This window comes from Cydia pomonella, chromosome 5 (assembly GCF_033807575.1).
Source record: "Cydia pomonella isolate Wapato2018A chromosome 5, ilCydPomo1, whole genome shotgun sequence".
Taxonomy (NCBI): Eukaryota; Metazoa; Arthropoda; class Insecta; order Lepidoptera; family Tortricidae; genus Cydia; species Cydia pomonella.
This window is the reverse complement of record NC_084707.1, coordinates 11082063-11103945: the sequence shown is the minus strand read 5'-3', so window position 1 is coordinate 11103945 and position 21883 is coordinate 11082063. Positions and strand designations below refer to the sequence as shown.

The 21883-nt window shown below is 38.6% G+C and overlaps 2 protein-coding genes across 3 annotated transcripts; both read right to left on the bottom strand.

The window, feature by feature from the left end:
• Positions 1–130: 130 nt before the first annotated feature.
• On the bottom strand, positions 131–2431 carry LOC133518288 (uncharacterized protein C18orf19 homolog A-like). Of its 2 annotated transcripts, XM_061851958.1 has the most exons (5): positions 2398–2431; positions 2201–2363; positions 1685–2113; positions 1293–1455; positions 131–558 (listed from the first exon to the last, which is right to left on the bottom strand). In XM_061851958.1, exons 2-5 carry the CDS (start codon positions 2271–2273, stop codon positions 333–335), a joined length of 891 nt encoding a protein of 296 aa, XP_061707942.1. In that variant the 5' UTR covers positions 2274–2363; positions 2398–2431; the 3' UTR covers positions 131–332. The 2 variants fall into 2 exon arrangements, with proteins under 2 accessions (XP_061707942.1, XP_061707943.1); XM_061851959.1 differs by lacking the exon at positions 1293–1455 and having other exon boundaries at positions 383–558; positions 2398–2423.
• Positions 2432–6412: 3981 nt separating this feature from the next.
• LOC133517702 (2',5'-phosphodiesterase 12-like) lies at positions 6413–21713 on the bottom strand. Its single transcript, XM_061851072.1, is given in 9 exon segments — positions 6413–6759; positions 13829–13980; positions 14168–14288; positions 14368–14656; positions 15393–15555; positions 20547–20686; positions 20758–20881; positions 20961–20988; positions 20990–21713. Coding segments are annotated over 9 exon segments (1785 nt in total). The 5' UTR covers positions 21647–21713; the 3' UTR covers positions 6413–6648.
• Positions 21714–21883: the final 170 nt, after the last annotated feature.

Sequence of the window (21883 nt, the reverse complement as noted above, 5' to 3'; positions counted from 1 at the left end):
AATAATACCATTTAACCCTAGAGTAGTCGCGTCTTTTCGCGTGGGGGGCATTTAGCCGCCCATACCATACTTAACACGATTTTATGTTTAAAATAATGGATAATTTAGTTTGTAATTATGAAAAAAACCGTTAGAAAAAATAACATTTATTATAGTTTTACTTACACTTAGTACATAATACAAAAATAAACATGTTTACAAATGTACTTGTACCATGTTCAAGTAATCACAGTTTTTTCATGATGTGTGGCAAAATTCTCATAGCGCGAGCACACTAGGGTTAATACCACCATTAAAATGCTACAATACATTTTCTAATACTAGATACCTTATTACTTCCCACCACCAGTATTCAGTTGTCTTTTTATTATCCCTATATTCCTTAAATATTTCACAATAAATGGTGTGGCTGTTAATGTGATTGCCATCCTTACTGGAGCAAAAACTTTGTGAACAGCATAGGCTATTACGAAAGTTCCAGCATTTGATGATGCCAATTTTGAAACAGTTCCCTCTCCAATATTCAGCTTCTGCAGGACTGCAACTAGATCCACTCCGCTGTAAAAATAAAAAACCTTGATATCAAATGTTAAGTACTTCAAGCTCTGTAATTAACTAACTGTATATGAATATCCTACATATTATTCTCTAAAGGATGAGATACATGCATTAGTATATGAAGAATCGTCAAGTTAGACCAAGAAAAGGTTTACCATACCATAAAGTCCATAAAGAGTATCGAAAATAAATTCTATAAGAACCAAATTTTTGTACCTTCATATTCAATTATAATATGAGCCAATTTATTTGTGGTTTCCAAGTTTTACTAATTTTACATTTTGCTTGATATTACACTTTTGCAGGTGCTATAATTTTTCACCCTATCAATTTCATTTTTTAGAAGAAATGGTACAATTATTTTTATTATGCCAGAAATTAGTACTTTTCACGTTTCATCTGATTAGTTCAAATAACTCAAAAAAGGATGTCTTAAAAAGGGCCATGCGCCATGTCAAAGAATATCTTCAAAGAAAAACCATGTACTGAAATGTTAGTTTTTCATTGATTGTTGGTACTATGTTGGCATATTGGTGTTCAAAAATATGGTAAGCTTTTTATTTTTATTTAGGCCATTTAACTCTCACCATTTCAGCATATTAATGTGATGGTGTAAACTGTAAGAGGACTTATTTATGATAGTGACAAGACTTCTAAAATAAAATTAATTTACTATCAACACAGAACAAAAATGTTGTTAAAATGAAGACAAAACATAGCACAGGGTACCATACCTAGATACTAGAAGATAACATCCCCCCAATGACATCAGTGAGATTGTGACATGAAATACTATCACAGTGGAACCATATTCTTTGACAGCTTTTTTCAACTTTTCTTTGGCACTTATTGGGGGATTTGGAACAGTACTCATGTTTCTTCTTCCCAGTACTACAGCTATGCTTTGAAAAAGTTAAAACAGTGTTAAAACAACTTATTTTCCATCAATAATCTGTTTCGAAATATGTTAGTATACACAATGCCCCACAATCATTTGTTATAGATAGTAACAAGATTATGGTAGTAAGAAAGTCATGTTTTTTTTTTACTATATCAAGTAATTTAGAGCATGATGATGTTAGTATGAAGCATTAGTAAGAATAGTAAGTAATCTCATGATCCATACCTGAGTTCAAGGCTTTGTCCCTGTACTCATTCCTTAATGTGAGATAATGGGCACTATGGAGATGATCTGATAAGTATTTGTAGCCCTGTCCCCACTGAGAACCCGGCATATTTAAGTGCGTGTGGTTCCCACTGAAAGGGCTCGGCACATTGCTCTGCATTGAAGAGCAAAGATTTACAGCTCCACGACAATCATACTTGTTCATGTGAGGGTCGGGTTGGCTTGTTATATCAATTTGAGAGAAATCCTGTTTCTTGTCATATGCATTAATGACAGGGCCGGATAGGTCTCGTTCCCTCAGTGGAGAAAAGCGGCCCATTTCGGCCGCATTGATGTCGACCACATTAGTCGGCAGCTTTAGAGCAGCTGCTAACGGGAATCGCAAATTTGTCGATATATGTATGGCCTTGCCCACTTGATTAGTGCCACCTGTTAAGAAACGCCAATGGTAAATAATTGATTTAGGTCATCATACATGTACCGGAACGTTCATTCATATTACTGCTTATTTCTTACCAAAGAAAGTATTGCCTAGGTAACTTTTGCCCAGGACGTAACGATTAGTTTTAGAATATATTTTATACGACATATTGACACCAAATATTATACTTATTGATTTAGAAAACTCCTCTAAAAAACTTTACGTAAAACTTGTTATTCCAAGTTTAGTAGACAAAGAACTAGAAGTCGCTGTCACCATGCTGTGACCAGGATGCGCAAAAGATTATTCCATTCCGTTCCAACCACAGATTATTAATTAGTTACTTCCACGGACTTACATAATTAACTGGATAGTACACAGGCCAAAAAAGTGTGTCCATATGAGAAGTCAAACTAGAGCCTTGCATCTCGTTCTAATTAGGGTGACCATGAGTCATACTTATGTGGGATATTAGGATAAGTTGGAATGTATAGTTTGGCCAAGATCTTTTCTAATTGAGAGAATCATACTGTCTTTACCCTATGCTAGTATAATTGTTTTATGGTAAATCACAAAAACATTTTGTCAAGCCCTAGCGTAGTGCAACATTTTAAGTTTTTAAACAAAATAGGTAATCTTGATTATTTAAATCACAGTCAATGGATACATTTTAGATTACGTTGAGGAATACGTGTATCAAGGTCAAATAATATCTTTCAAGGACCAAATGGACAAAGAAATCGAAAAAAGAATATCATCCGGCTGGAGCAAATACTGGTCACTTAAAGAAATCATGAAAAGCAACCTAGGTATACGAATAAAAAGCAAAACTTTCAACACATGTGTCCTTCCGTGTCTAACTTATGGCTGCGAAACTTCTGGTCTCTTACTAAAAAACAAAGAGATAAACTTGCAAAGTGCCAGAAAGCTATGGAGAGGAGCATGCTCGGGGTAAAACTACAGGATAGAAACCGCAGCTCTGACATAAGAGCTAGAACAAAAGTAGCAGATATCCTCACTCACATAGATATGCAAAAATGGAGGTGGGCAGGTCACACTATAAGATGTAAGACAGAAAAGTGGAGCCAAAGAGTTCTCATGTGGCACCCTACAGACGGGTCAAGATCGCAAGGCCCTCAAGTAACAAGATGGGAAGACGAAATTATTCGTACAGTGGGACCGCTCTGGACAAGGGTGGCAAGAGAGAGAAGATACTGGAAGGAGTTGGAGGAGGCCTTTGCCGACAGGCACACTGAACTAAGAGACTTCATATGATAATTCAAGACTATCAAAAAGAACAATCATGTTCAGAACAAAGGGCTATATAATAATAATAATAATAATCTTATTATTGAATAAAATGATAAAATTTAAGCACACAATGAAATAAAAACTTATATTTAACTGTGTAAACCCGCATCTTACACTATTTATGCTCTTAATTTAGCAAAATACTTATCAATGTCATAATTGCCTATAAAAAAAACGACACTATTTTAACTGCTATACGTTTTTAATAGTTTTCTTCCTGATTGATTTATATTTTTTTATTTTTAAAATTTAGGTGTTACAATGCCAGACATGTGTTTGAAAATGAATAAATGTTGGCCGTTGGTGGCCACTGTCGAACTCAAAAACGGTCATTGGTCATGTTTTTTCATCTGTAGTCTGCCTCTTTCGCACTCATGGGATACATATATACGTGATGGCTTCCCTTTACCACACTTCAGCTATCTTTAAGCGTAAGCATCATCGTAGATTTGTGATTGCAACTAAATTTTTCAAATTTACCGCCTTGTTGTACGGACGTAAATTTATATACAACCTATACAATCTATAGAATGTATAGAATATTTATTATTATTTGAATAAAATAATAATATTTTTAATTATTATACATATTCAATGTATAGAATCTATTACATATATATATAAATAGTTTGAAGCAACGTTTCAGTAATAGAATATTATGTATTAAATGTGAGTCTGTTTAAGGACTTTGGATTTAAATTTGACAATTATTTATTTATTTCTTTAATCTATTAATAATATAATAGTATTAGCTCTCATTACGTCGACCAAGTTTAAGATGACGAAATAAAGACATACCTTTTTAGATAAACTTACTTTTACATTAAGTACGTAATAAGAATTCTGTAAGACCGATTCATATCGGCATAGCTTTCACTCCTGCAACCCGCCACACTCCTTTTTTTTAAATATTATACTTATCAATGCTGAGCGGGCGCCATTAACGTATTTTAAAAATACACGAAAATATGTCATCAAGTTGGGGATACCAATTAATATTCAAAGTTACTACAATTTCTGCCATATTAAATTTAATGCTTTTGTTTATTGTACACATCCTTGTTTTAATAAGTTAATAATATTAAAATCATAACTATCATATATATCGGTCATACCTATTTCGAGTCAAGTGAAGGACCTCGGTTTAGTCATTGACAGGCATCTCTCATGGGACGGGCAACTTGTCACTTGTACCTTACGCACACTCTACCGTTTCAAAAAAATCTTCCGGTATGCACAAAGAAACTGCTCATTCAAGTACTCATCCTCCCGCTCATTGATTATGCTGATGTGTGTACAACGAACATGTGTCAAAATTCTCTCAACAAACTCGATCGACTCGTAAACAATGGAATACGCTTCATTTTTGGAATTTGAAAATTTGATCATATATCCAGCTACCGTCGCCAGCTCAAGTGGCTTCCCATACGTCAGCGCCGTTCCTTTCGAATACTTTCCTCACTTTTCTCTATCCTATTCGAGCCCTCTACTCCAGAATATCTCAAATGTAACTTCATCTTTATGACCCCCCGCCCAGGCTGCGAGCTGCGCTCTGCCCGTTCTCTTTAACTCTCTGTTCTCCCTCACCATACCGGTTTCCTAACGTCTTCTTTCGCTGTTCAAGCAATCCGTCTTTGGAATGCGCTTCCTCTAACGATTAGACAAGCCCCAAACAAGCTGAATTTCAAACGAATTCTCTAAAAGCACCTGCTAAAGTTTAAATAATAATAATTATTATTATTATTACTAACAAATTACTTAAAATATATCAGAAACATAATTTGAATATAGCACTAAAATAGCATAAGAAGGTAATTAATTTCAGTAGTAAATGGATATAATTACTACCACAATGGTATCTTTTTAAAATTGGCAACATGTGCGAGTGAGACACAGGGCTCAGAGGGCCTACCGCGAAAATCGAAATTCGTCAATTGCGGCATTTTTCTCTGTCACTCTAATCACGTCTTAGTGAGAGTAAAAGAGAAAGATTCCCACAATTTACGAATTTCGGTTTTCGCGGTAGGCCCTCTGGTTTTGCTATTTCAAGTGGACCGTTTTCTCTAGTCTGGTATGAACACCTTTCTGGCTGGGTGATAAGGTTCAATTTGGTATGGCAATAAAAGACATTGCGCCCTTCACTTTAATATAAGTCGACAGGCCTTGCTATAGACCAACTATAGACCCAATAGAAACATATCATTAAAAGGGCTCTATAGACCTTGCCACAAGTGGCATGCGCTTTTCAATACATTGCGGCACTGTATTTAATCGATTAGTCGAACTCGTTGCACATACCAAGCAACGGTCAGGGTGACCATGGACACTCGGAAGCTTAGTTGCCAGCCAAAACTGGCATACCAATTAATTATCTTATTTTTTTAGAGTTTATAATAGGAATTTAGAGGGTTTCCTCTACCATATCCTAGGAATGACGCCGGGATGTCCCGGGGGAAATTAGTAATCTTAGTATACGTTCTAAGCGCTTCAATATCAACACAGACCGTGTGGGATGTGCAGTCATGAGAACAGGGCGGCTACCGGGAAAATCGAAATTCGTCAATTGCGGGCATTTTTCTCTGTCACTCTGATTACGTCTTACGAAGAGTAAAAGAGAAAGATCCCCGCAATTTGCGAATTTCGGTTTTCGCGGTAGGCCCCCAGCTTCTTTCAGGACGTCCGCTAAGAAGCGCAAGCGCGGTTGCACGCACGCGGGACGCTATTGTAGGTAAAATCCGTTGCATGCGTCCGTGCCGCGCCAGTCAGCGTTGTGCGTACCTACTATTTCTCGTTAACCCGCTGCAAGTAACCGCGCCAGCTAGCGGACGCCCTCGAACAGGTAATACATAATAATGTATAATGTTACAGCTACTTTTTTTTAAATCATCCTGCAGAAAGATCCAGCTGGAATGAAAAAGGTCCTTGGAGAAAATGAAAAGCATCTTCAGGAGCTGTGGCGACTTCACTTACCCACACCACAGAAACAAACGAAGAAGAAATATTCCAACAACGTTTATTTACATAATTATATCATGGAAGTATTTCAATTAAAATAGCACATACACACTAAATTGTAGCCGGTCAAACAAGTTTGTCAGTAGAAAAAGGCGTGAATTTCAATTTTTCTATGGTACGATAACCTTTATTCGCGCCTATATTTTTTAAATTTGCCGCTTTTTTCTCCTGACGGAAATGGCTTGACAGACGATATATACTAAATTATCTTACATTGTTATGAGATAAATCGTAGATCAGAAATCAAAGCAATGTGATCAGATGGAAATACTATGCTGGGTAAAGCAGTATGGGCTTGTAGTTCTTCAACGCTGGGAAATGGAACAACCTGAAAAAACAATACGATTAATTATGAAAGTAATAAGTACCAGCATTGACTCAAGGGCCAATTACATCCACATGCAAACGGGCCCGAGTAAGGGTATTTTTCCGTTTCACCAAATATCAGCACATCTTTTACAATATTTGACATGCAAAAAATATTTTGTCTCTAATTCAAAGAGTATACTCGTAGTAAGTAAGTATATTAGCTTTATGTACTCAGCGTCAAAAATATCGCACATCTTAACTTTTTTCTTTCAAACCGTTTAAAAGAAAAAAAAAAGAATGAGAATTTTGTGAAACTCTCTATTGGAAAATAAAATTGACGATCTACTCCATAAAAAAAAGAAAATTTTCAGGAAAAAGGAATCAACGTGTATTCAGGTTATAATTACATAGAATAATATAATACTACAAAACCAACAAACACCTTCAGAAAAAAAAAAAACTGAAAACCTAGTGCTTCCTCCTCTTGCCCTCTGAATAGCTTCCATACGATGCAAAGTTCTTCCACTCTTCAATAATGGCGTCTTGAAGCTTGTCGCGAGTAGCAGGAGCAGGATCATGCGACCGCACTCGCCGTTTTAACTGATCCCAGAGATGTCCGATTGGGTTCTAGTCAGGGCTTTTTGCTGGCCACTCCATTACGGTCATCCCAACCTCACGCAGGTAGTCTCGCACAATCAACGCAGTGTGGCAGCGGGCGTTGTCATGTATAAACTGGAAGTTGGGTCCAACAATACCAACATATGGGACCACATGCTCCTCCAAGATATCCGTTGTATAACGCCGAGAAATTAGGGAACCCTGGCTGCGACCACCTTCAGTGCAGGAAATGCATATGAGATCATTTGTCCCGTCAATCGAAATGCCACCCCAGAACGGCCAGAACATGCAAGATCCGCCACCTTAGCACACGGTTTCTTCGGTGCAGGCTTGCGTGAACTGCTCTTCCTGCCTTCTGTACACCCTCTTGCGCCCGTTGTTGGTGTAAAGGCACACCCTCGTTTCGTTGGAAAAGAGGACATTCCTTTATTGACCAAACGTCCAATATTCGTGCAGTTGGGTAAATTGCCTCCTGGCTATTCGATGCCCTATCTTTAAGCTCGTGCTCGAAGCTACTGCTGCAGCTCAACAGCGTCGGAGAAACGGTTCTGCAAAGAGTTCGATACTATGTACCGGTTGTCAGATCCAGACCTCCTAATGTAACCACTAGTCTCCTGCAACCGCTGCAAGACTCGACGCGCTCGGAAACGGCTTATGTTAAATCTTTCAGCCACTTGAAACTTCCATAGTCCTGTTTGCAGCAGTGCCACCTCTTGAGCTGCTTCTTCTGGCCTGGTATCCATGTCCAAGGGTTTTTTCTTGCTGTAACTGTTCAGTAGTGATCTCAGTGACCTCTGGAGAGCGAAATACTCATAACTAACCTTTACCCCCCGGATTGCAACCATCCACAAGGAATCCATTAAAATTGGATCTCGGCCCGTTTTTAAACAAATCGCCGATGTTTGGCGATGGTTGTTTTTACGGAAAATGACGATTTATCTTTTTAAAGTTCGTTAATTGTGCTTTCAAATGATACCAATATTGACAGGGTACAATTCATAAGATAATAGCTATATTTGCTTGAAACGAATTTTGAGCGAGGTGGGATTTTTATGACGCCGAGTGTAAAAAGGGCACTAAGAATGGTGCCAGAATAGCAATGTCATTGTCAGTGAATGCGGGCCAAGCGTGCAGTGAGCAGTCCAATGCAACTAATTGCGACCAATCGCGCGCGTGATGCGAACTCATCAACCAATCGCGTTGTAGCATTCCACCGAGGCACACCAAACAAGAATGTTCGGTCGGTTATATGAACGGGACTAACTTTACTTTCACTACCAGACCTAAGTACCGAACCACAAGCTTGATGCGGTCTGGTAATATCGTCTGAAAATATCGATACGAAAAAAGTGCCACAAATATTATGTATACACGATTTTATTGTCCATATATATTAAGGTAGTGTATATATATTTTTGGCACATTTTTTGTACCGATATTTTCAGACGTGACTGTACGTAAAGTCGTTCATAGGGAAAGTAGTAGTGTTGGCAGGAACTCAAGTCTTATGAGTTTAAATTGAAGAACTCGACTTGTTTTTAAAAGACTCAGCTTAAAAAGCTTCTGAGTCTTTTAAGTCCCGAGTCGAGTCCTTTATTGAGTCTTTTTTAAGCTCAACTCAAAAGGAATCGAGTCTCCGAGACTAAGTCAACAATTTTATAGGCTTTACCTAAACAGTAAAAAAAAAAATTATTGTATGATTTATGTTATGTCATAGAGAAATAAGAAGTACATAAAGTGCTCACTCTATACATCAGTTTTGGTACCAAAACGCTTATTATTTTCGTAGTCGACATCTAGCATCGAGTACCGGACTTTTTGTTTGCCGCGATATCTATTGTTGAGTAGCAGTACTAAGAGTTCCGCTACTCGATGCTAGATGTCGACTACGAAAATAATAAGCGTTTTGGTACCAAATCTGATGTATGGAGTGAGCAATCTATGACTTCTTATTTCTCTATGAATTTTACATAAAGACAACACATTTCGAAATTATTTGTAAAAAAATTACAAATTCTCCGAAAAGGACTCAATTGACTTAAGTCTCTACAAAAGACTCGGGTCTCTAATAAATTGAAAAGAACTCGAGTTTCATCTTAATTATAAGTCTGAAAAACTGTGTTGAGTCTTAAGGTGGTTCGACTAGGTTACCCAAAGCTTAAACCTCACTAGATGGTGCCACAATTGCAAATTTTGAGTTTTAATTTTTTTGTGGAGTAGTCTTGGTATTTCTATACTGTAAATTATGTTTAGCGCACTCTTTAAATAAATATTGAACTATTAAAACAAACATTGAACACTTCATTGTACAAAAACTACCCCTTAATGTCGACAGAATGTTTCTTGACTCTATTTCTAAGTATCACTCACACATACAAACGGTCTTACTGGGATCCTTGTAGTAGACAATTTGGCACAGCGTGAGTAGGCTTCAATAGCGTTGCGATATGTACGTGGAAATACATGCAAGAGGATGTGGGTTCGAGACTCATTAAAATTATTTTTGTTATCAGTATTATCAAGTACCTATTATTAATAAATTATTTTATGAGAAATATGAGCGTTTTCCATAAAAATATTAAAAGTCTGATTCTCACACATCATGATATTTTTGGGTTCTTCCAACTTAGAATCACTAGCATAATCAATCCTCGTGCTAAAAAAACCCGAAAATATGTATTGAAATTTTAGTTTTACATTGAAATTTCTTTCACACTAAAATCTGACGTAATGGTATGGATATTTTAGGATATCTTTTTTTAATGCTAGGGTGGAGAAGATTCTAAGTAGAATGAACCTAATAAAGTCCAAATTTGTAAGTCAGATTTTCCGGTATTTTTTTTCACAAAAAAACGCTGTTTTGTTCTAAAATTAAAGCAATCCCTTACTGCCCAGCCTTTAAAAAAGTGGGTACTATTTTTTACGATACATTTAATTAAATTACAGTGAGTTACAAAATTGCATGGCCTTCTATTTATTACCATTATAAAAAGAAATGAGATATTTATTTACCATGTTTGTTTATATTATTGATTTCCCGATATTTTGACACAACTAGAAGTTTCACACAATGCCTAGAGACAGAAAATTATTTATTTATTTTATTTATTGTCAATTTCATTCAACGGATCACATCATATCCAATTTATGTGTTTATGTATGTTGTTTTCTACCTAGTTGGTTATTAAATTCTGTTACTGCAATAATCTTTATCTACATAAAATATACCAACGAAAGTTTAAAAAAGTATATATTAAAATGAAGTACACAAAATCAGGAATTACATATGACAATATCATTCAAAATCGCCTCCTCTGGCTTTAACACAGGCCCTCAAACGACGAGGCCAGTCATCAATAGCGGCACGCACGATTGTCATGTCTAATTCCGTCACTGTCTTAACTATGGCCCGCTTGAGGGAGTTAAGATTTGTGTGGGGTTTAGCACAGGCTTTCTCCTCAATTACCTGCTATGGCATAATCCAGGGGGTTAAGGTCCGGGCTAGAGGACGGCCAGTCTTCGTGGGCAATAAAGTCAATTTTGTTCCTTCGAAACCAGAGTTGTTTTTGCCTTATGTGCAGGAGCTGAGTCCTGTTCAAAGATCCATGGCTGGTTTTGAAATAGGGTGTGGCTTAAGGGCTTCACTATTGGTTCGAGAACGGTTTCCAGTTTCCGGTTTTCACACCTTTTTCACAGAAATGAATCTGTGTTAGCCCCGAGTATGACACACCCAAAATCATGATTGGCAGCCCACATTTGTGCAACGCAATAGGGTTGTTTCCATCTACAAATCTTAGGGCATAAATAATCCCAATAAATTCTTTTGGATTATAAGAACATGTTAAACTACTTTTAGGGGACCTGTAATGACCATATTTTTGTAAATATTGAATTTAAAATATCTTTTGGCACACGTCACGTGACCAAACTCGAAACGTCATTGAAGATTCTGATGACGTCACAACTCTCGGATTGACACTGTTGACAGTTAGGCGATTAACAACAAATGACAAATATCAGTTGACAGTTCGTATCTTCTACGTGTGTATGTAGTTATGTGTCAAACCATAAACTGTGACGTCACACAATTTTCAAAGAGCGTTTTGGGCGCGAAAGCATCTGTCAAAATATATCTTGTTAATTGAACATATTTAAAGCCGTTTTTAGTATAAAAGCTGAATTTTAAGGCAACTTTTAGTTAATATAGAAAGTAATACAAGCGTTTCAAAAAATTGGAATACGATTCTCTTTTAGGCCCCAATTCATTATAGATACGACGAGATAAGCGTTATGTGCGGTATATAATTATAGCTCACAAATCCACCACATTATTTCATTTTTTATTGTTTCGGTAGCATTTGTTTTAACGGAAATAAAGAGGTTGCAAATCGAGTAACAGAACTTCAGAACAGATATTATTTGATATTTACCAGTCGCTTTTCGGTGAAGGAAAACATCGTGAGGAAACTGGACTAATCCCAACAAGGCTTAGTTTTACCCTCTCGGTTGGAAGGTCAGATGGCAGTGGCTTTCGTAAAAACTAGTGCCTACGCCAAATCTTGGGATTAGTTGTCAAAGCGGACCCCAAGCTCCATTGAGCCGTGGCAATATGCTGGGACAACGCTAGGAAGAAAGAAAGAAATCGAGTAACAGAACTTAGTAACCAACTAGGTATAATAGTTATGATGTAAATGTCCATATCATGTTGGAGTCATATATGTATTAGCCAACTAATTATTCAAGATCAATACACTTAGCTCCCTTAGGTATTCGCCTAAGTACAATCTCGGGCAAAATTGAGTTTTATAAAAGTGAACTAGTTTCTAGGTCATTTTTGTAGACTCCAATTACAGTTACACTTTTCCTGGTTTTTCGCGGACCAGAATATCGATGATTTTTGTAACTTGATTTAGACGTTGCTATCATTTTCAATCCAAAAACACATAAAATCACAATTCAGAACATGCGGCAGCGTTGTTTCCTATCAAGTACCTCAAGCACCAGGGCGGCTACCGGGAAAATCGAAATTCGTCAATTTCGGGCATTTTTCTCTGTCACTCTAATTACGTCTTAGTGAGAGTAAAAGAGAAAGATCCCCGCAATTTGCGAATTTAGGTTTTCGCGGTAGGCCCCCAGGTCCTGTCAAGTTTCAGCAGTGTTGCCAGGTGAGCGGAAGAGAATTATCGTACTTGAGTGTCAATATTATTGTACCGTTGAAAAAAAATCGTACGCCAATCAAAAAGGCAGCCCCTAAAAATGTCTAGCAAAATAAGCTTAAATTTCCAATTAATAATAAAAAAAAGACAATTTTCGTCTAAATTGCGCAAAAAATCTGTTTATGTTTGTGTATTTTTGGGATAGACTCAAACGGTATACAGGAAATTGTGACATTTTAAACTTTAAACTTGCACCAAGGAGCCGAACACCCAAAAAATAGTAATTTTAGCCTATTTCTGAGAGAAAGTGTCATATTTTGCTTCAAATTACTAGACTTTTAAGGTGGCATCATCCAAGGGCTGAAATTATAGTACTTTAGTGTACGATAATGCTCTTTGGAACATTACGTCATACCGGGGCCCAAATTATCGTACATGTACGACAATTATCGTACGCCTGGTAACACTGAGTGTCAGTGTCGACAGAGTCAGCTAAAAACGCGTCAAACATCGCAACGTCGCGCCGATCGCCGTGCGAGGCATGGAGTGGCAACGTCGCAATGTATTTGTACACGACATTTGTCACACACACATGAGTAAAATTTATAAAAATATAACGTTGATTATTGCATGATTTCTGTATGAAACAAAGTTTTTCTATTAATTTAGCGCAAATGAATATTCGAAAGTAGATAGATGCGCAACTATTTATGTAATAATATTGTGTAATTAATTAATAAATAGCGATTGGTTTTTGTATGAAAATCGAACCACCTTAAAGCAGAGGACTCAAAGGACTCCAGTCTTAACCACTACTAGAAAGTAGTCCGCCGTGCACATTAATACGTCTCTCAGACCTCTCAATCTAACATATAGTCGTGTCCCTATCGTGTATACGTATCTATTAGGCCTCAGATTGGACGCACGCGACCGGCGATCCTCGCCATAATCCGGAACTGGTACAGTCAATTCTATACATTTTGATCAAGTCAAACGGGGTGGCGCGAACGACAGGTTCGAGCGATTCGATCTCAATGTACTGTAAATGTGACATTATCTATGAAAAGGGATCTTATTGTCGATGGTGCTTACGCCGCACTGCGTAGCGCGGCGTTGTTTATAATATGGGAGCATCGTTGATAATGGCGTAAGCGCCACCGACAATAAGGTCTCCTTTTCATAGACAATGTCACAAATGACTTGAATGAATTTGTTCTAGGAAATATGCTGCCCAAACCGCTGGTCCCGTACGTCCAGTACGCGGCCTTAGTGCTTTAAAACTTATGAGAAGGTGATAGAATTACAAATACAAACCTGTTCAACTTCTATATTTGCTTTCTCATAATAAATGTAGTCTAAGCAATCTGCGAAACCTGCAGTGAAATTTGTATATTGAGGTGTGCCACAGGCACTTCCCAGGAGAATGTCTTGTTGGAGATTTAGATCATGAACAACTTCTACTGGCTCTGCAAAAACAAATACATAATCATAATTTCTCCAAGACTAGGTCTGGGCCATCCCATATGGGTTCAGGGCCCAAATGATGTATAGGCACAAAATAGGCGCAATTTAATAATAAATACTTAATGGCAAACATTGTATCAATTGATGCTACTAAAACCAGAGGGAAGAGTGAAACTGAAAAGTACATACTTGAGCTCCAATCAGGAAGGGAACTAGGCGCACTTCCAGTAGTATACAACTGGTAGATACCACATGATGGTACACTGTTAAAGTCCCCACACAATATTAAAGAGACCCTTTGACCTGGAAACTGAAGAAAAAAACATAAAATAAATAAAATATGTTAAATGAAGTAGCTAATTAATGGTCTCAGGACATGGTGGTATTACCTTAACTTGCAACCTTTCTTTTATTTGTTTTAACCAATAAATAACCATCCCTCCTTGTAAAAGTCTTATATGGTCTGCATCAGGGTGAAAGTATAAATGAGTGTTGCCAACTAGCAGTATTTCTTTAGGGTTCTCAAGTGATCTTAAGAATGTTACACTCGCCACAGTAGATCTATCTAAGACTCTTTCTGCAAGGCTATTGTTTTGTTTTACAGCATCCCAGATAGGTTTCAAATGAGCGTTTGACTTGAGCGCTTCTGAAAGTACTATATGCTCCTCACCCAAAAACCTAAAAATAAGAATAAATTGTTTATACTAAATAGGCTTTGCTGACAGACAAGACGCCTCGCGAGAAAATTGCCGCGCGAAGCAGGTCGGTCTGTACAGACATGACTCAGGTGAAGCAAACGCACTCGCGGCCGCAATGCCTCGGGCGAGGCACGTCCCGATCGACCGAGCTGCTTCGTGCGGCGGCTCACACTAAGTGATCACACCTAATCAGAATCATGTAAATAATAAAAACATGTACCATAGACCAATTAGCTAGCTAAGTCACAAAATCAAAGAGAATTTGAAATAGAGGTGGATTGTCAAAGAAAATTCTGTAGCCACGGTAAATTTACTGCTATCTTTCGACTTTAATTTGTTAAATATCAAAAATTGGCGCCATCTTACAGGGCATCGGTTAAAAAGATGCACTTTTTGATATTTAACAAATTTAACACATATCAGTGAAAGAATAAGGATCAAAGTCAAATGGCATTCTATAAGTTTTAATCATGAGTTAAAAGATGGCAGTAAACACTACCAACTGTGTTTACTGTGGCTACAAAGATTTCTTTGACAATGAACCTCTATTTCACATTATCTTTGATAAAATACATCATCTAAGCTCTCTGAGAGTTTTAAAATAAAAAGTATCCCAATTGTATTTCATTCCCAAGAGTTATTTAAGTGGCATCAACTACAATCATTAAGCCTAAGATACTATTAATAAATCTCTCATCTTTTCAAAGGTAACATACTCATATCTTCCATCTCTGTAGAAGCAAGCCAATCCTTCAGCAACTTCTTTTCCTTTTTTGTAAAATAAACCCCTCAGTCCATTATTTTCTAATAGTGGATCTAAACAGGTTTTAAATATTTTCTTGTCCACCTCTTGAAGGCATATAATGTCAGCATTGTAACCTGGAAAGTAAATAAAATGAGCAAACAAGTTAGGCATCTGCTACAATTACAGAGTGTTATATATGTAATATGGGGTAGACCTAAGTTAACATGCGCCGACTAGAGGGTGGTTGAGTATTTTGTATGTCAGTTCCGAAATACACACGATTGAGCTAGCTCGGTATTTCATTGCTGCTCCTAGATATATCTTAAGGACCTTTCCAGTATTCCCTAGTTACATATACAATAATCTGGCGACGAGGATGGGATCGAATCAGCGAGTGCGCGAACGTGGTTGAGTGATATCTTGTGCGAACAGAATGGCAAAGATGTCGGTTGGCAAGATGGACGCGTTTGATCGGCAAAAAGACAATTGGGCGACGTATATAGACAGGCTGGAGCAGTATTTTATCGTTAATGAGGTGCAAGAGGACCGCAGAGTACCATTATTAATTACCGCGATGGGAGCAGATAGCTACGAGTTATTAGTAACCCTGTGTACTCCGACTAAGCCATCAGAAAAAAACCTACAGTGAACTTGTCAAACTTATGTTAAATCATCTGCAACCGCGGCCGAGTGTTTTAGCGGAAAAATATAAGTTTCGTCAACGCAAGCAGTCTAAACATGAATCGATAGCGGATTTCATTGCGGACTTGCAAAGGCTAACTAAATATTGTGATTTTGGTACGTGGTTGGATGACAGCTTGCGAGATCAATTTGTATGTGGATTGTATAATGAGACTATTCGACAGCGGTTATTTACGGAAAATGATCTGAAGTTTGCTAATGCTAAGGGGTTGGCAATAGCGATGGAGGCAGCAGAGGTAAATGCGGCAGCTGTAGAAAGTCGAGGTCGTTCATCAGCGAATGACGCCACGGCGCCGTGTTTTTCTATAAGCAACGAAAAAAAAATCAAATTTCAAGACGCCATCACGGAACAGCCGAAGTTATCCGAAACGGGACGAGCAGACCAAAATAGTTAGCAACGAAGTTAACCGATGGAGGCCGAACGGACAGCGGCCGAACAATAGTTACCGGGGACCTGTGACGTCGAGATCAGCTGACGGCAGCCGCGCGCAATTAGGTCAAGGTCAAGGGACGTGCTCAGCGTGTGGAGGTGCGCATGCGACTCAGACATGCAAATTTCGTCTTTATGTATGCCGTGTGTGTAATCAAGACGGACACTTGAAAAAGATGTGCCCCAGGTTGACAAAAGTTAACTACGTTGAGGATGAGTATTCGGAAGAGGAAACATATGACTTAGAGGTAAATCTTTCCTTTGTTAAAGAAGAGTGTTTTAGTAAATATAAACCTTATTTAGTGACCCTCAATGTTAACAATCACGATATTAAGATGGAGATTGACACGGGTAGTGCTATAAGTTGTATTAGTCCATATGTATATGAAAAATATTTTTCGAATTGTGAGCTAAAACCGGGTCATCTAATATTAAGATATTATTCAGGAGAGAAAGTTCGTCCGTTAGGCAGATTGAAGCCACTAATTAAGTATAAGGATCGCTCAATGCCGCTCGATTTGTATGTTATAGAGGATGGTAAAACTAATTTACTAGGCAGGCAATGGCTAGTTGAGTTAGGAATTATTAGGGGTTTGTTCGAGTCAGACTTGATTAATTATGTAAAAACATCGAAAGATTTTAATCTGTCAAATTTCAGTTCCAGGTTTAAGAATGTGTTCTCGGAGGGCCTGGGGAGGTACAACGGCGGGCTAGTGTCACTGCGAGTGCGGCCGGACGCGCGTCCCGTGTTCCTACGCGCGCGCCCTCTGGCGTACGCGCTGCGCGAGCCGGTGGAGCGCGAGCTGGAGCGGCTGGAGCGCGACGGCGTCATCACGCCCGTCGAGACCTCCGAGTGGGCGACACCTATCGTACCGGTGGTGAAGTCTGACGGAACTATACGCATCTGCGGAGATTATAAGATAAGTCTTAATAAACATTTAGATGTGGACCGTTTTCCTTTGCCTAGGGTCGAGGATTTGTTTACAAAATTACATGGAGGTCAAAAATTTAGCAAAATTGACCTCTCGCAAGCATATGCGCAATTGGTGCTGGATGATACGGCCAAATACACTGTGATTAATACGCACAAAGGTTTATTTAAATACAACCGATTGATTTACGGTTTATCCTCGAGTCCAGGCATTTTCCAAAGGATTCTAGAACAGATGTTTGCGGATTTGTCGAAAGTGGGTGTGTTCCTAGACGATGTAGTAATTACGGGCGAAAATGACAGGGAACACATAGAAAACCTATATAGGGTATTTGAGAGGCTGGAAAAATACGGTTTAAAGATAAAAAAAGAAAAATGTTCTTTCCTGGCTAATTCAATTACCTATTTAGGTTACGTTGTGGATAAAGAAGGACTCCATACTTGTCCCAAGAAGGTTAGGGATATTTTGAATGTAACAACACCTAGTAACGTGTCCGAGTTACGTTCTTTTCTTGGAATGGCGATGTACTATGCGAAATTTGTGAGAAATATTAGCACAATACTGACACCCCTATATGAGTTGCTAAAAAAAAATGTTATATTTGAGTGGTCTCAGTCTTGTCAGGAGGCTTTTAACAAGGTCAAACGATTGTTGGCTTCCAGTGAGGTGCTGGCCCACTACTCGCCAGACCTCCCACTGATTCTGACGACAGATGCGAGCAGTGTGGGCGTGGCCGCCGTGATATCGCATGCATGGCCGGATGGTACGGAGCGCCCCATAGCCTACGCTTCGAGGGTATTGAACAGCGCGGAGAAGGCATACTCACAGATAGAACGAGAGGGGCTTGCCATTATCTATGGAGTAAAGAAATTCCACCAATACTTGTACGGCCGCAGATTCGTTTTGAGGACTGACCACAAGCCGTTGGTGACGATCTTCGGAGACAAAGCCGGGATTCCGGTGATGGCGGCCAGTCGCATGCAAAGATGGGCAATTATTTTAGGAGGCTATCAATATGATATTGAGTATGTGCACACTACTAAAAATGGAGCCGATGCCCTATCCCGACTACCGCCGCACAGGCCTGAGAGTAATCAGATGAGTGAGGAAATAACCTATCTAAATTTCGTACAAAACTTTTTGCCCATTACCAGCCAGGACGTCCAGAAAGAGACGGACAAAAATGTTATTTTAAGACAAGTACTTACATACATAAGAGGAGGGTGGCCAGCATCTTGTAATAGCGAAGAATTAAAACCATTTTTCTCCAAAAGGCAGGAACTGTATGTCGAAGGTGGTTGTGTAATGTGGGGTTATCGCATGATCATTCCAGAAAACTTAAGAGCAAATATTTTAAAGGAATTACACAGTAGTCACCAAGGTATGGTCAAGATGAAGAGTGTGGCTCGTAGTTTCGTTTGGTGGCCAAATATTGATCGTGATATAGAAGCGATGAGTCGAAGCTGCGCTATTTGCGCTGTGGAGGCTTCTGCACCACCCCGAGTTAAATCTCAACCCTGGCCGTACTACTCGGAGCCCTGGAGTAGACTCCATGTGGACTTTTTGGGACCTTATGATGGTAGGACTTTTTTTATTTTGATTGACTCAACCACCAAATGGATTGAGGCTTTCCTAATGACCAGGACAACAGCAAAGGCAGTCATTAAGGTGTTACGAGAGACTTTTGCGAGGTTCGGACTGCCAAAAGAGGTCGTGTCAGATAACGGACCGCCGTTCACAAGTCAAGAGATGGATGAATTTATGAGATTAAATGGAATAACACATACATTTACAGCACCGTACCATCCAGCATCGAACGGAGCCGCAGAAGGTGCTGTTAAGTTGTGTAAAGGAGCTATAAAAAAAGCTATAAGGGAAAATCAAGACATAGAGGAAACATTACAAACTTTTTTACTGAATTACCGTAACTGTGAGCAAGGTACCACGGGAGAAACTCCAGCTATGTTGCTACAAAAACGACCGCTTCGTTCTAGATTGGACCAGTTAAAGCCTACCAGCGCAGTAGAAAAGAGAGTACATCGCGCTCAACAGAAACAAATCGAAGCAGCAGGAGGTATTCTACCTAATCAAATGGACGAAGGGGACCCAGTATGGATACAAGAATTTAACGCGAGGGATAAGTGGGTACCGGGAACAGTATCAAAAGTAACGGGTTCTCGTAATTACGTAGTGACAAAGGAAAATGGTACCACATGTAGTAGACACTTAGATCAATTAAAGTCGCGAATAGTGTATTGTTGGCCAAACTCGATTCCGTCAGATAGCACCCCTGGTGTGTCGCCCGAGCGCGCGTCGGTGCCGCCGCCGCGCTCCCCGGCCGCGCCCGCGCCGGCTCGCTCCCCCGCCGGCCCTGCGCCGCCGCCGGCGCCCGCGCCGCTAGCGCCACCGGCCGAGCCCGCATTGACGCTAGCCCCGGCCTCACAATTGAAACGAATTAGGAAACCACCTATGCGTTATGGTTTCGAAATAGATTAGATAACGGTTAATATTTCCTAGTTATTGTATACTTTGTTTTTCTTATTATGTTACCTATATAAGTTCAGTGGTACATACTTGAGACAAACTTATTATGTAGGTAATTAAAATGTCATTCTTTTGTCTCAGGTAGTTACCACTCTTAACAATATTATTGAAATAAGTTAATTCCTATCTCCAGTAAGATTGGTAGTACATATAAGTTAAGAAGGGGGGTGTTATATATGTAATATGGGGTAGACCTAAGTTAACATGCGCCGACTAGAGGGTGGTTGAGTATTTTGTATGTCAGTTCCGAAATACACACGATTGAGCTAGCTCGGTATTTCATTGCTGCTCCTAGATATATCTTAAGGACCTTTCCAGTATTCCCTAGTTACATATACAATACAGAGGATGCTAGTTCATACCAGCCCTGGGCACGGGAGGCTGTGATCACTTTTTGTTTGTAAATGACATTTATTTTGGTTATTTATAAAAAAAATTACATTTATCTCAAATTTTTGAGCTCATCAATTCAAATCTGTAAAGAAAATAGAATAATGCCATGGTAATGAATCCTTACCTAATAACTCCTTTATTATAAGTTGTTTTCTGTAATCTATATGCAGAGCATATGGTGGGCAGTAAGGGTGGAGCACAGTCCTGGTAAAATCCGAGTCACAGTACAAGTCTGCCAATATGTTGTAACTGACACAACGGAAGCTGCAAAACTTTAACAATTATACACATGATCATTTTCATAAAATAGACTTCAGAATAGATTTAAGACTAACCTCTTGCCTGATAGAAGATTTGTAGTAAACATATGCCTTGTTTCAAATGGGCATCTACCAGGCCCAGCTTCAATATTATTTTTGGAAATAGCATCTACAGCTGGTCCAATGATTGTGCCATTATCTGAAATAATAAAAAACTAATTTTAATGTACAAATAACAACCATATGGATACATATTTTAACACATATAAAGGACCTACTGGGAATACATTCTAGTTTTAATTTTTTTTCCGATGTCTTGAACTGTAGGTACGTAACAATAGCCAGTTCCTACTAATTCCCATTGCAAGTGGAACTCGCTTATAGTATTTCCTTTGTCATTAACAGCTTTACAAGTGTACCAGTTATAAACACACTGCTTTTCATCAGTGTTTTGAAAAGAAAAGTGCTCTGGGTAAACTCCAAACCCTGACAGTATGCTTTGAGGCAAACTCAAGCTTTCAATCCATGGCACATTAAACACAGCTTCATAAACATGATCTTGTATCTGAAACTTCACTGGCCCTGGCAAGGAAAACAAATCTAGGCAAGTTAAACTTTCAGGTAAACACTTGTCACCATCAAACACTTTTACTTTTATTTCTTCACTTTCACCAGTACTTTTCTTTTTGTTGCCTTTTCTTACAACTTTATGAACGTTTGCTCCTATACGAGTTAATAAATTTTCCACGCTTTCTGATGGTTTTCGACTTAAATTGAACTGTCTCAGGGATTCCTTAACTTTTAGTAGAAAAGTTAAATCAATTTTGTCTTCTCTTTTATTATACCTAAAGTAACACTGTTCTGTATTCATGATATTTGATTTCGACAATGCAATTCCTGAGTAAAATTTACGTCCTATGTTAAATATTCTACAAAACATTGCATGATTTGCTTTCATCAGCATATGTTAGCTTAGCTCCTCTCCTTCGGCTCCTTCTCCAATACTTCTCCACACACGGACTTATGTCAATATTGTCAATGTCAAATTGGCCATGGAGATATAAAGTGGAGATGGCTTTAACATTTTTGTCATACTTAATTGAACCTTATCACTGAGATGGAAAGGTGTTCGTATTCGTACCATACTAGAGAAAACGGGCCACATGAGATAGCAAAAGTGGGGCGCAGTGTCTCACTCGCA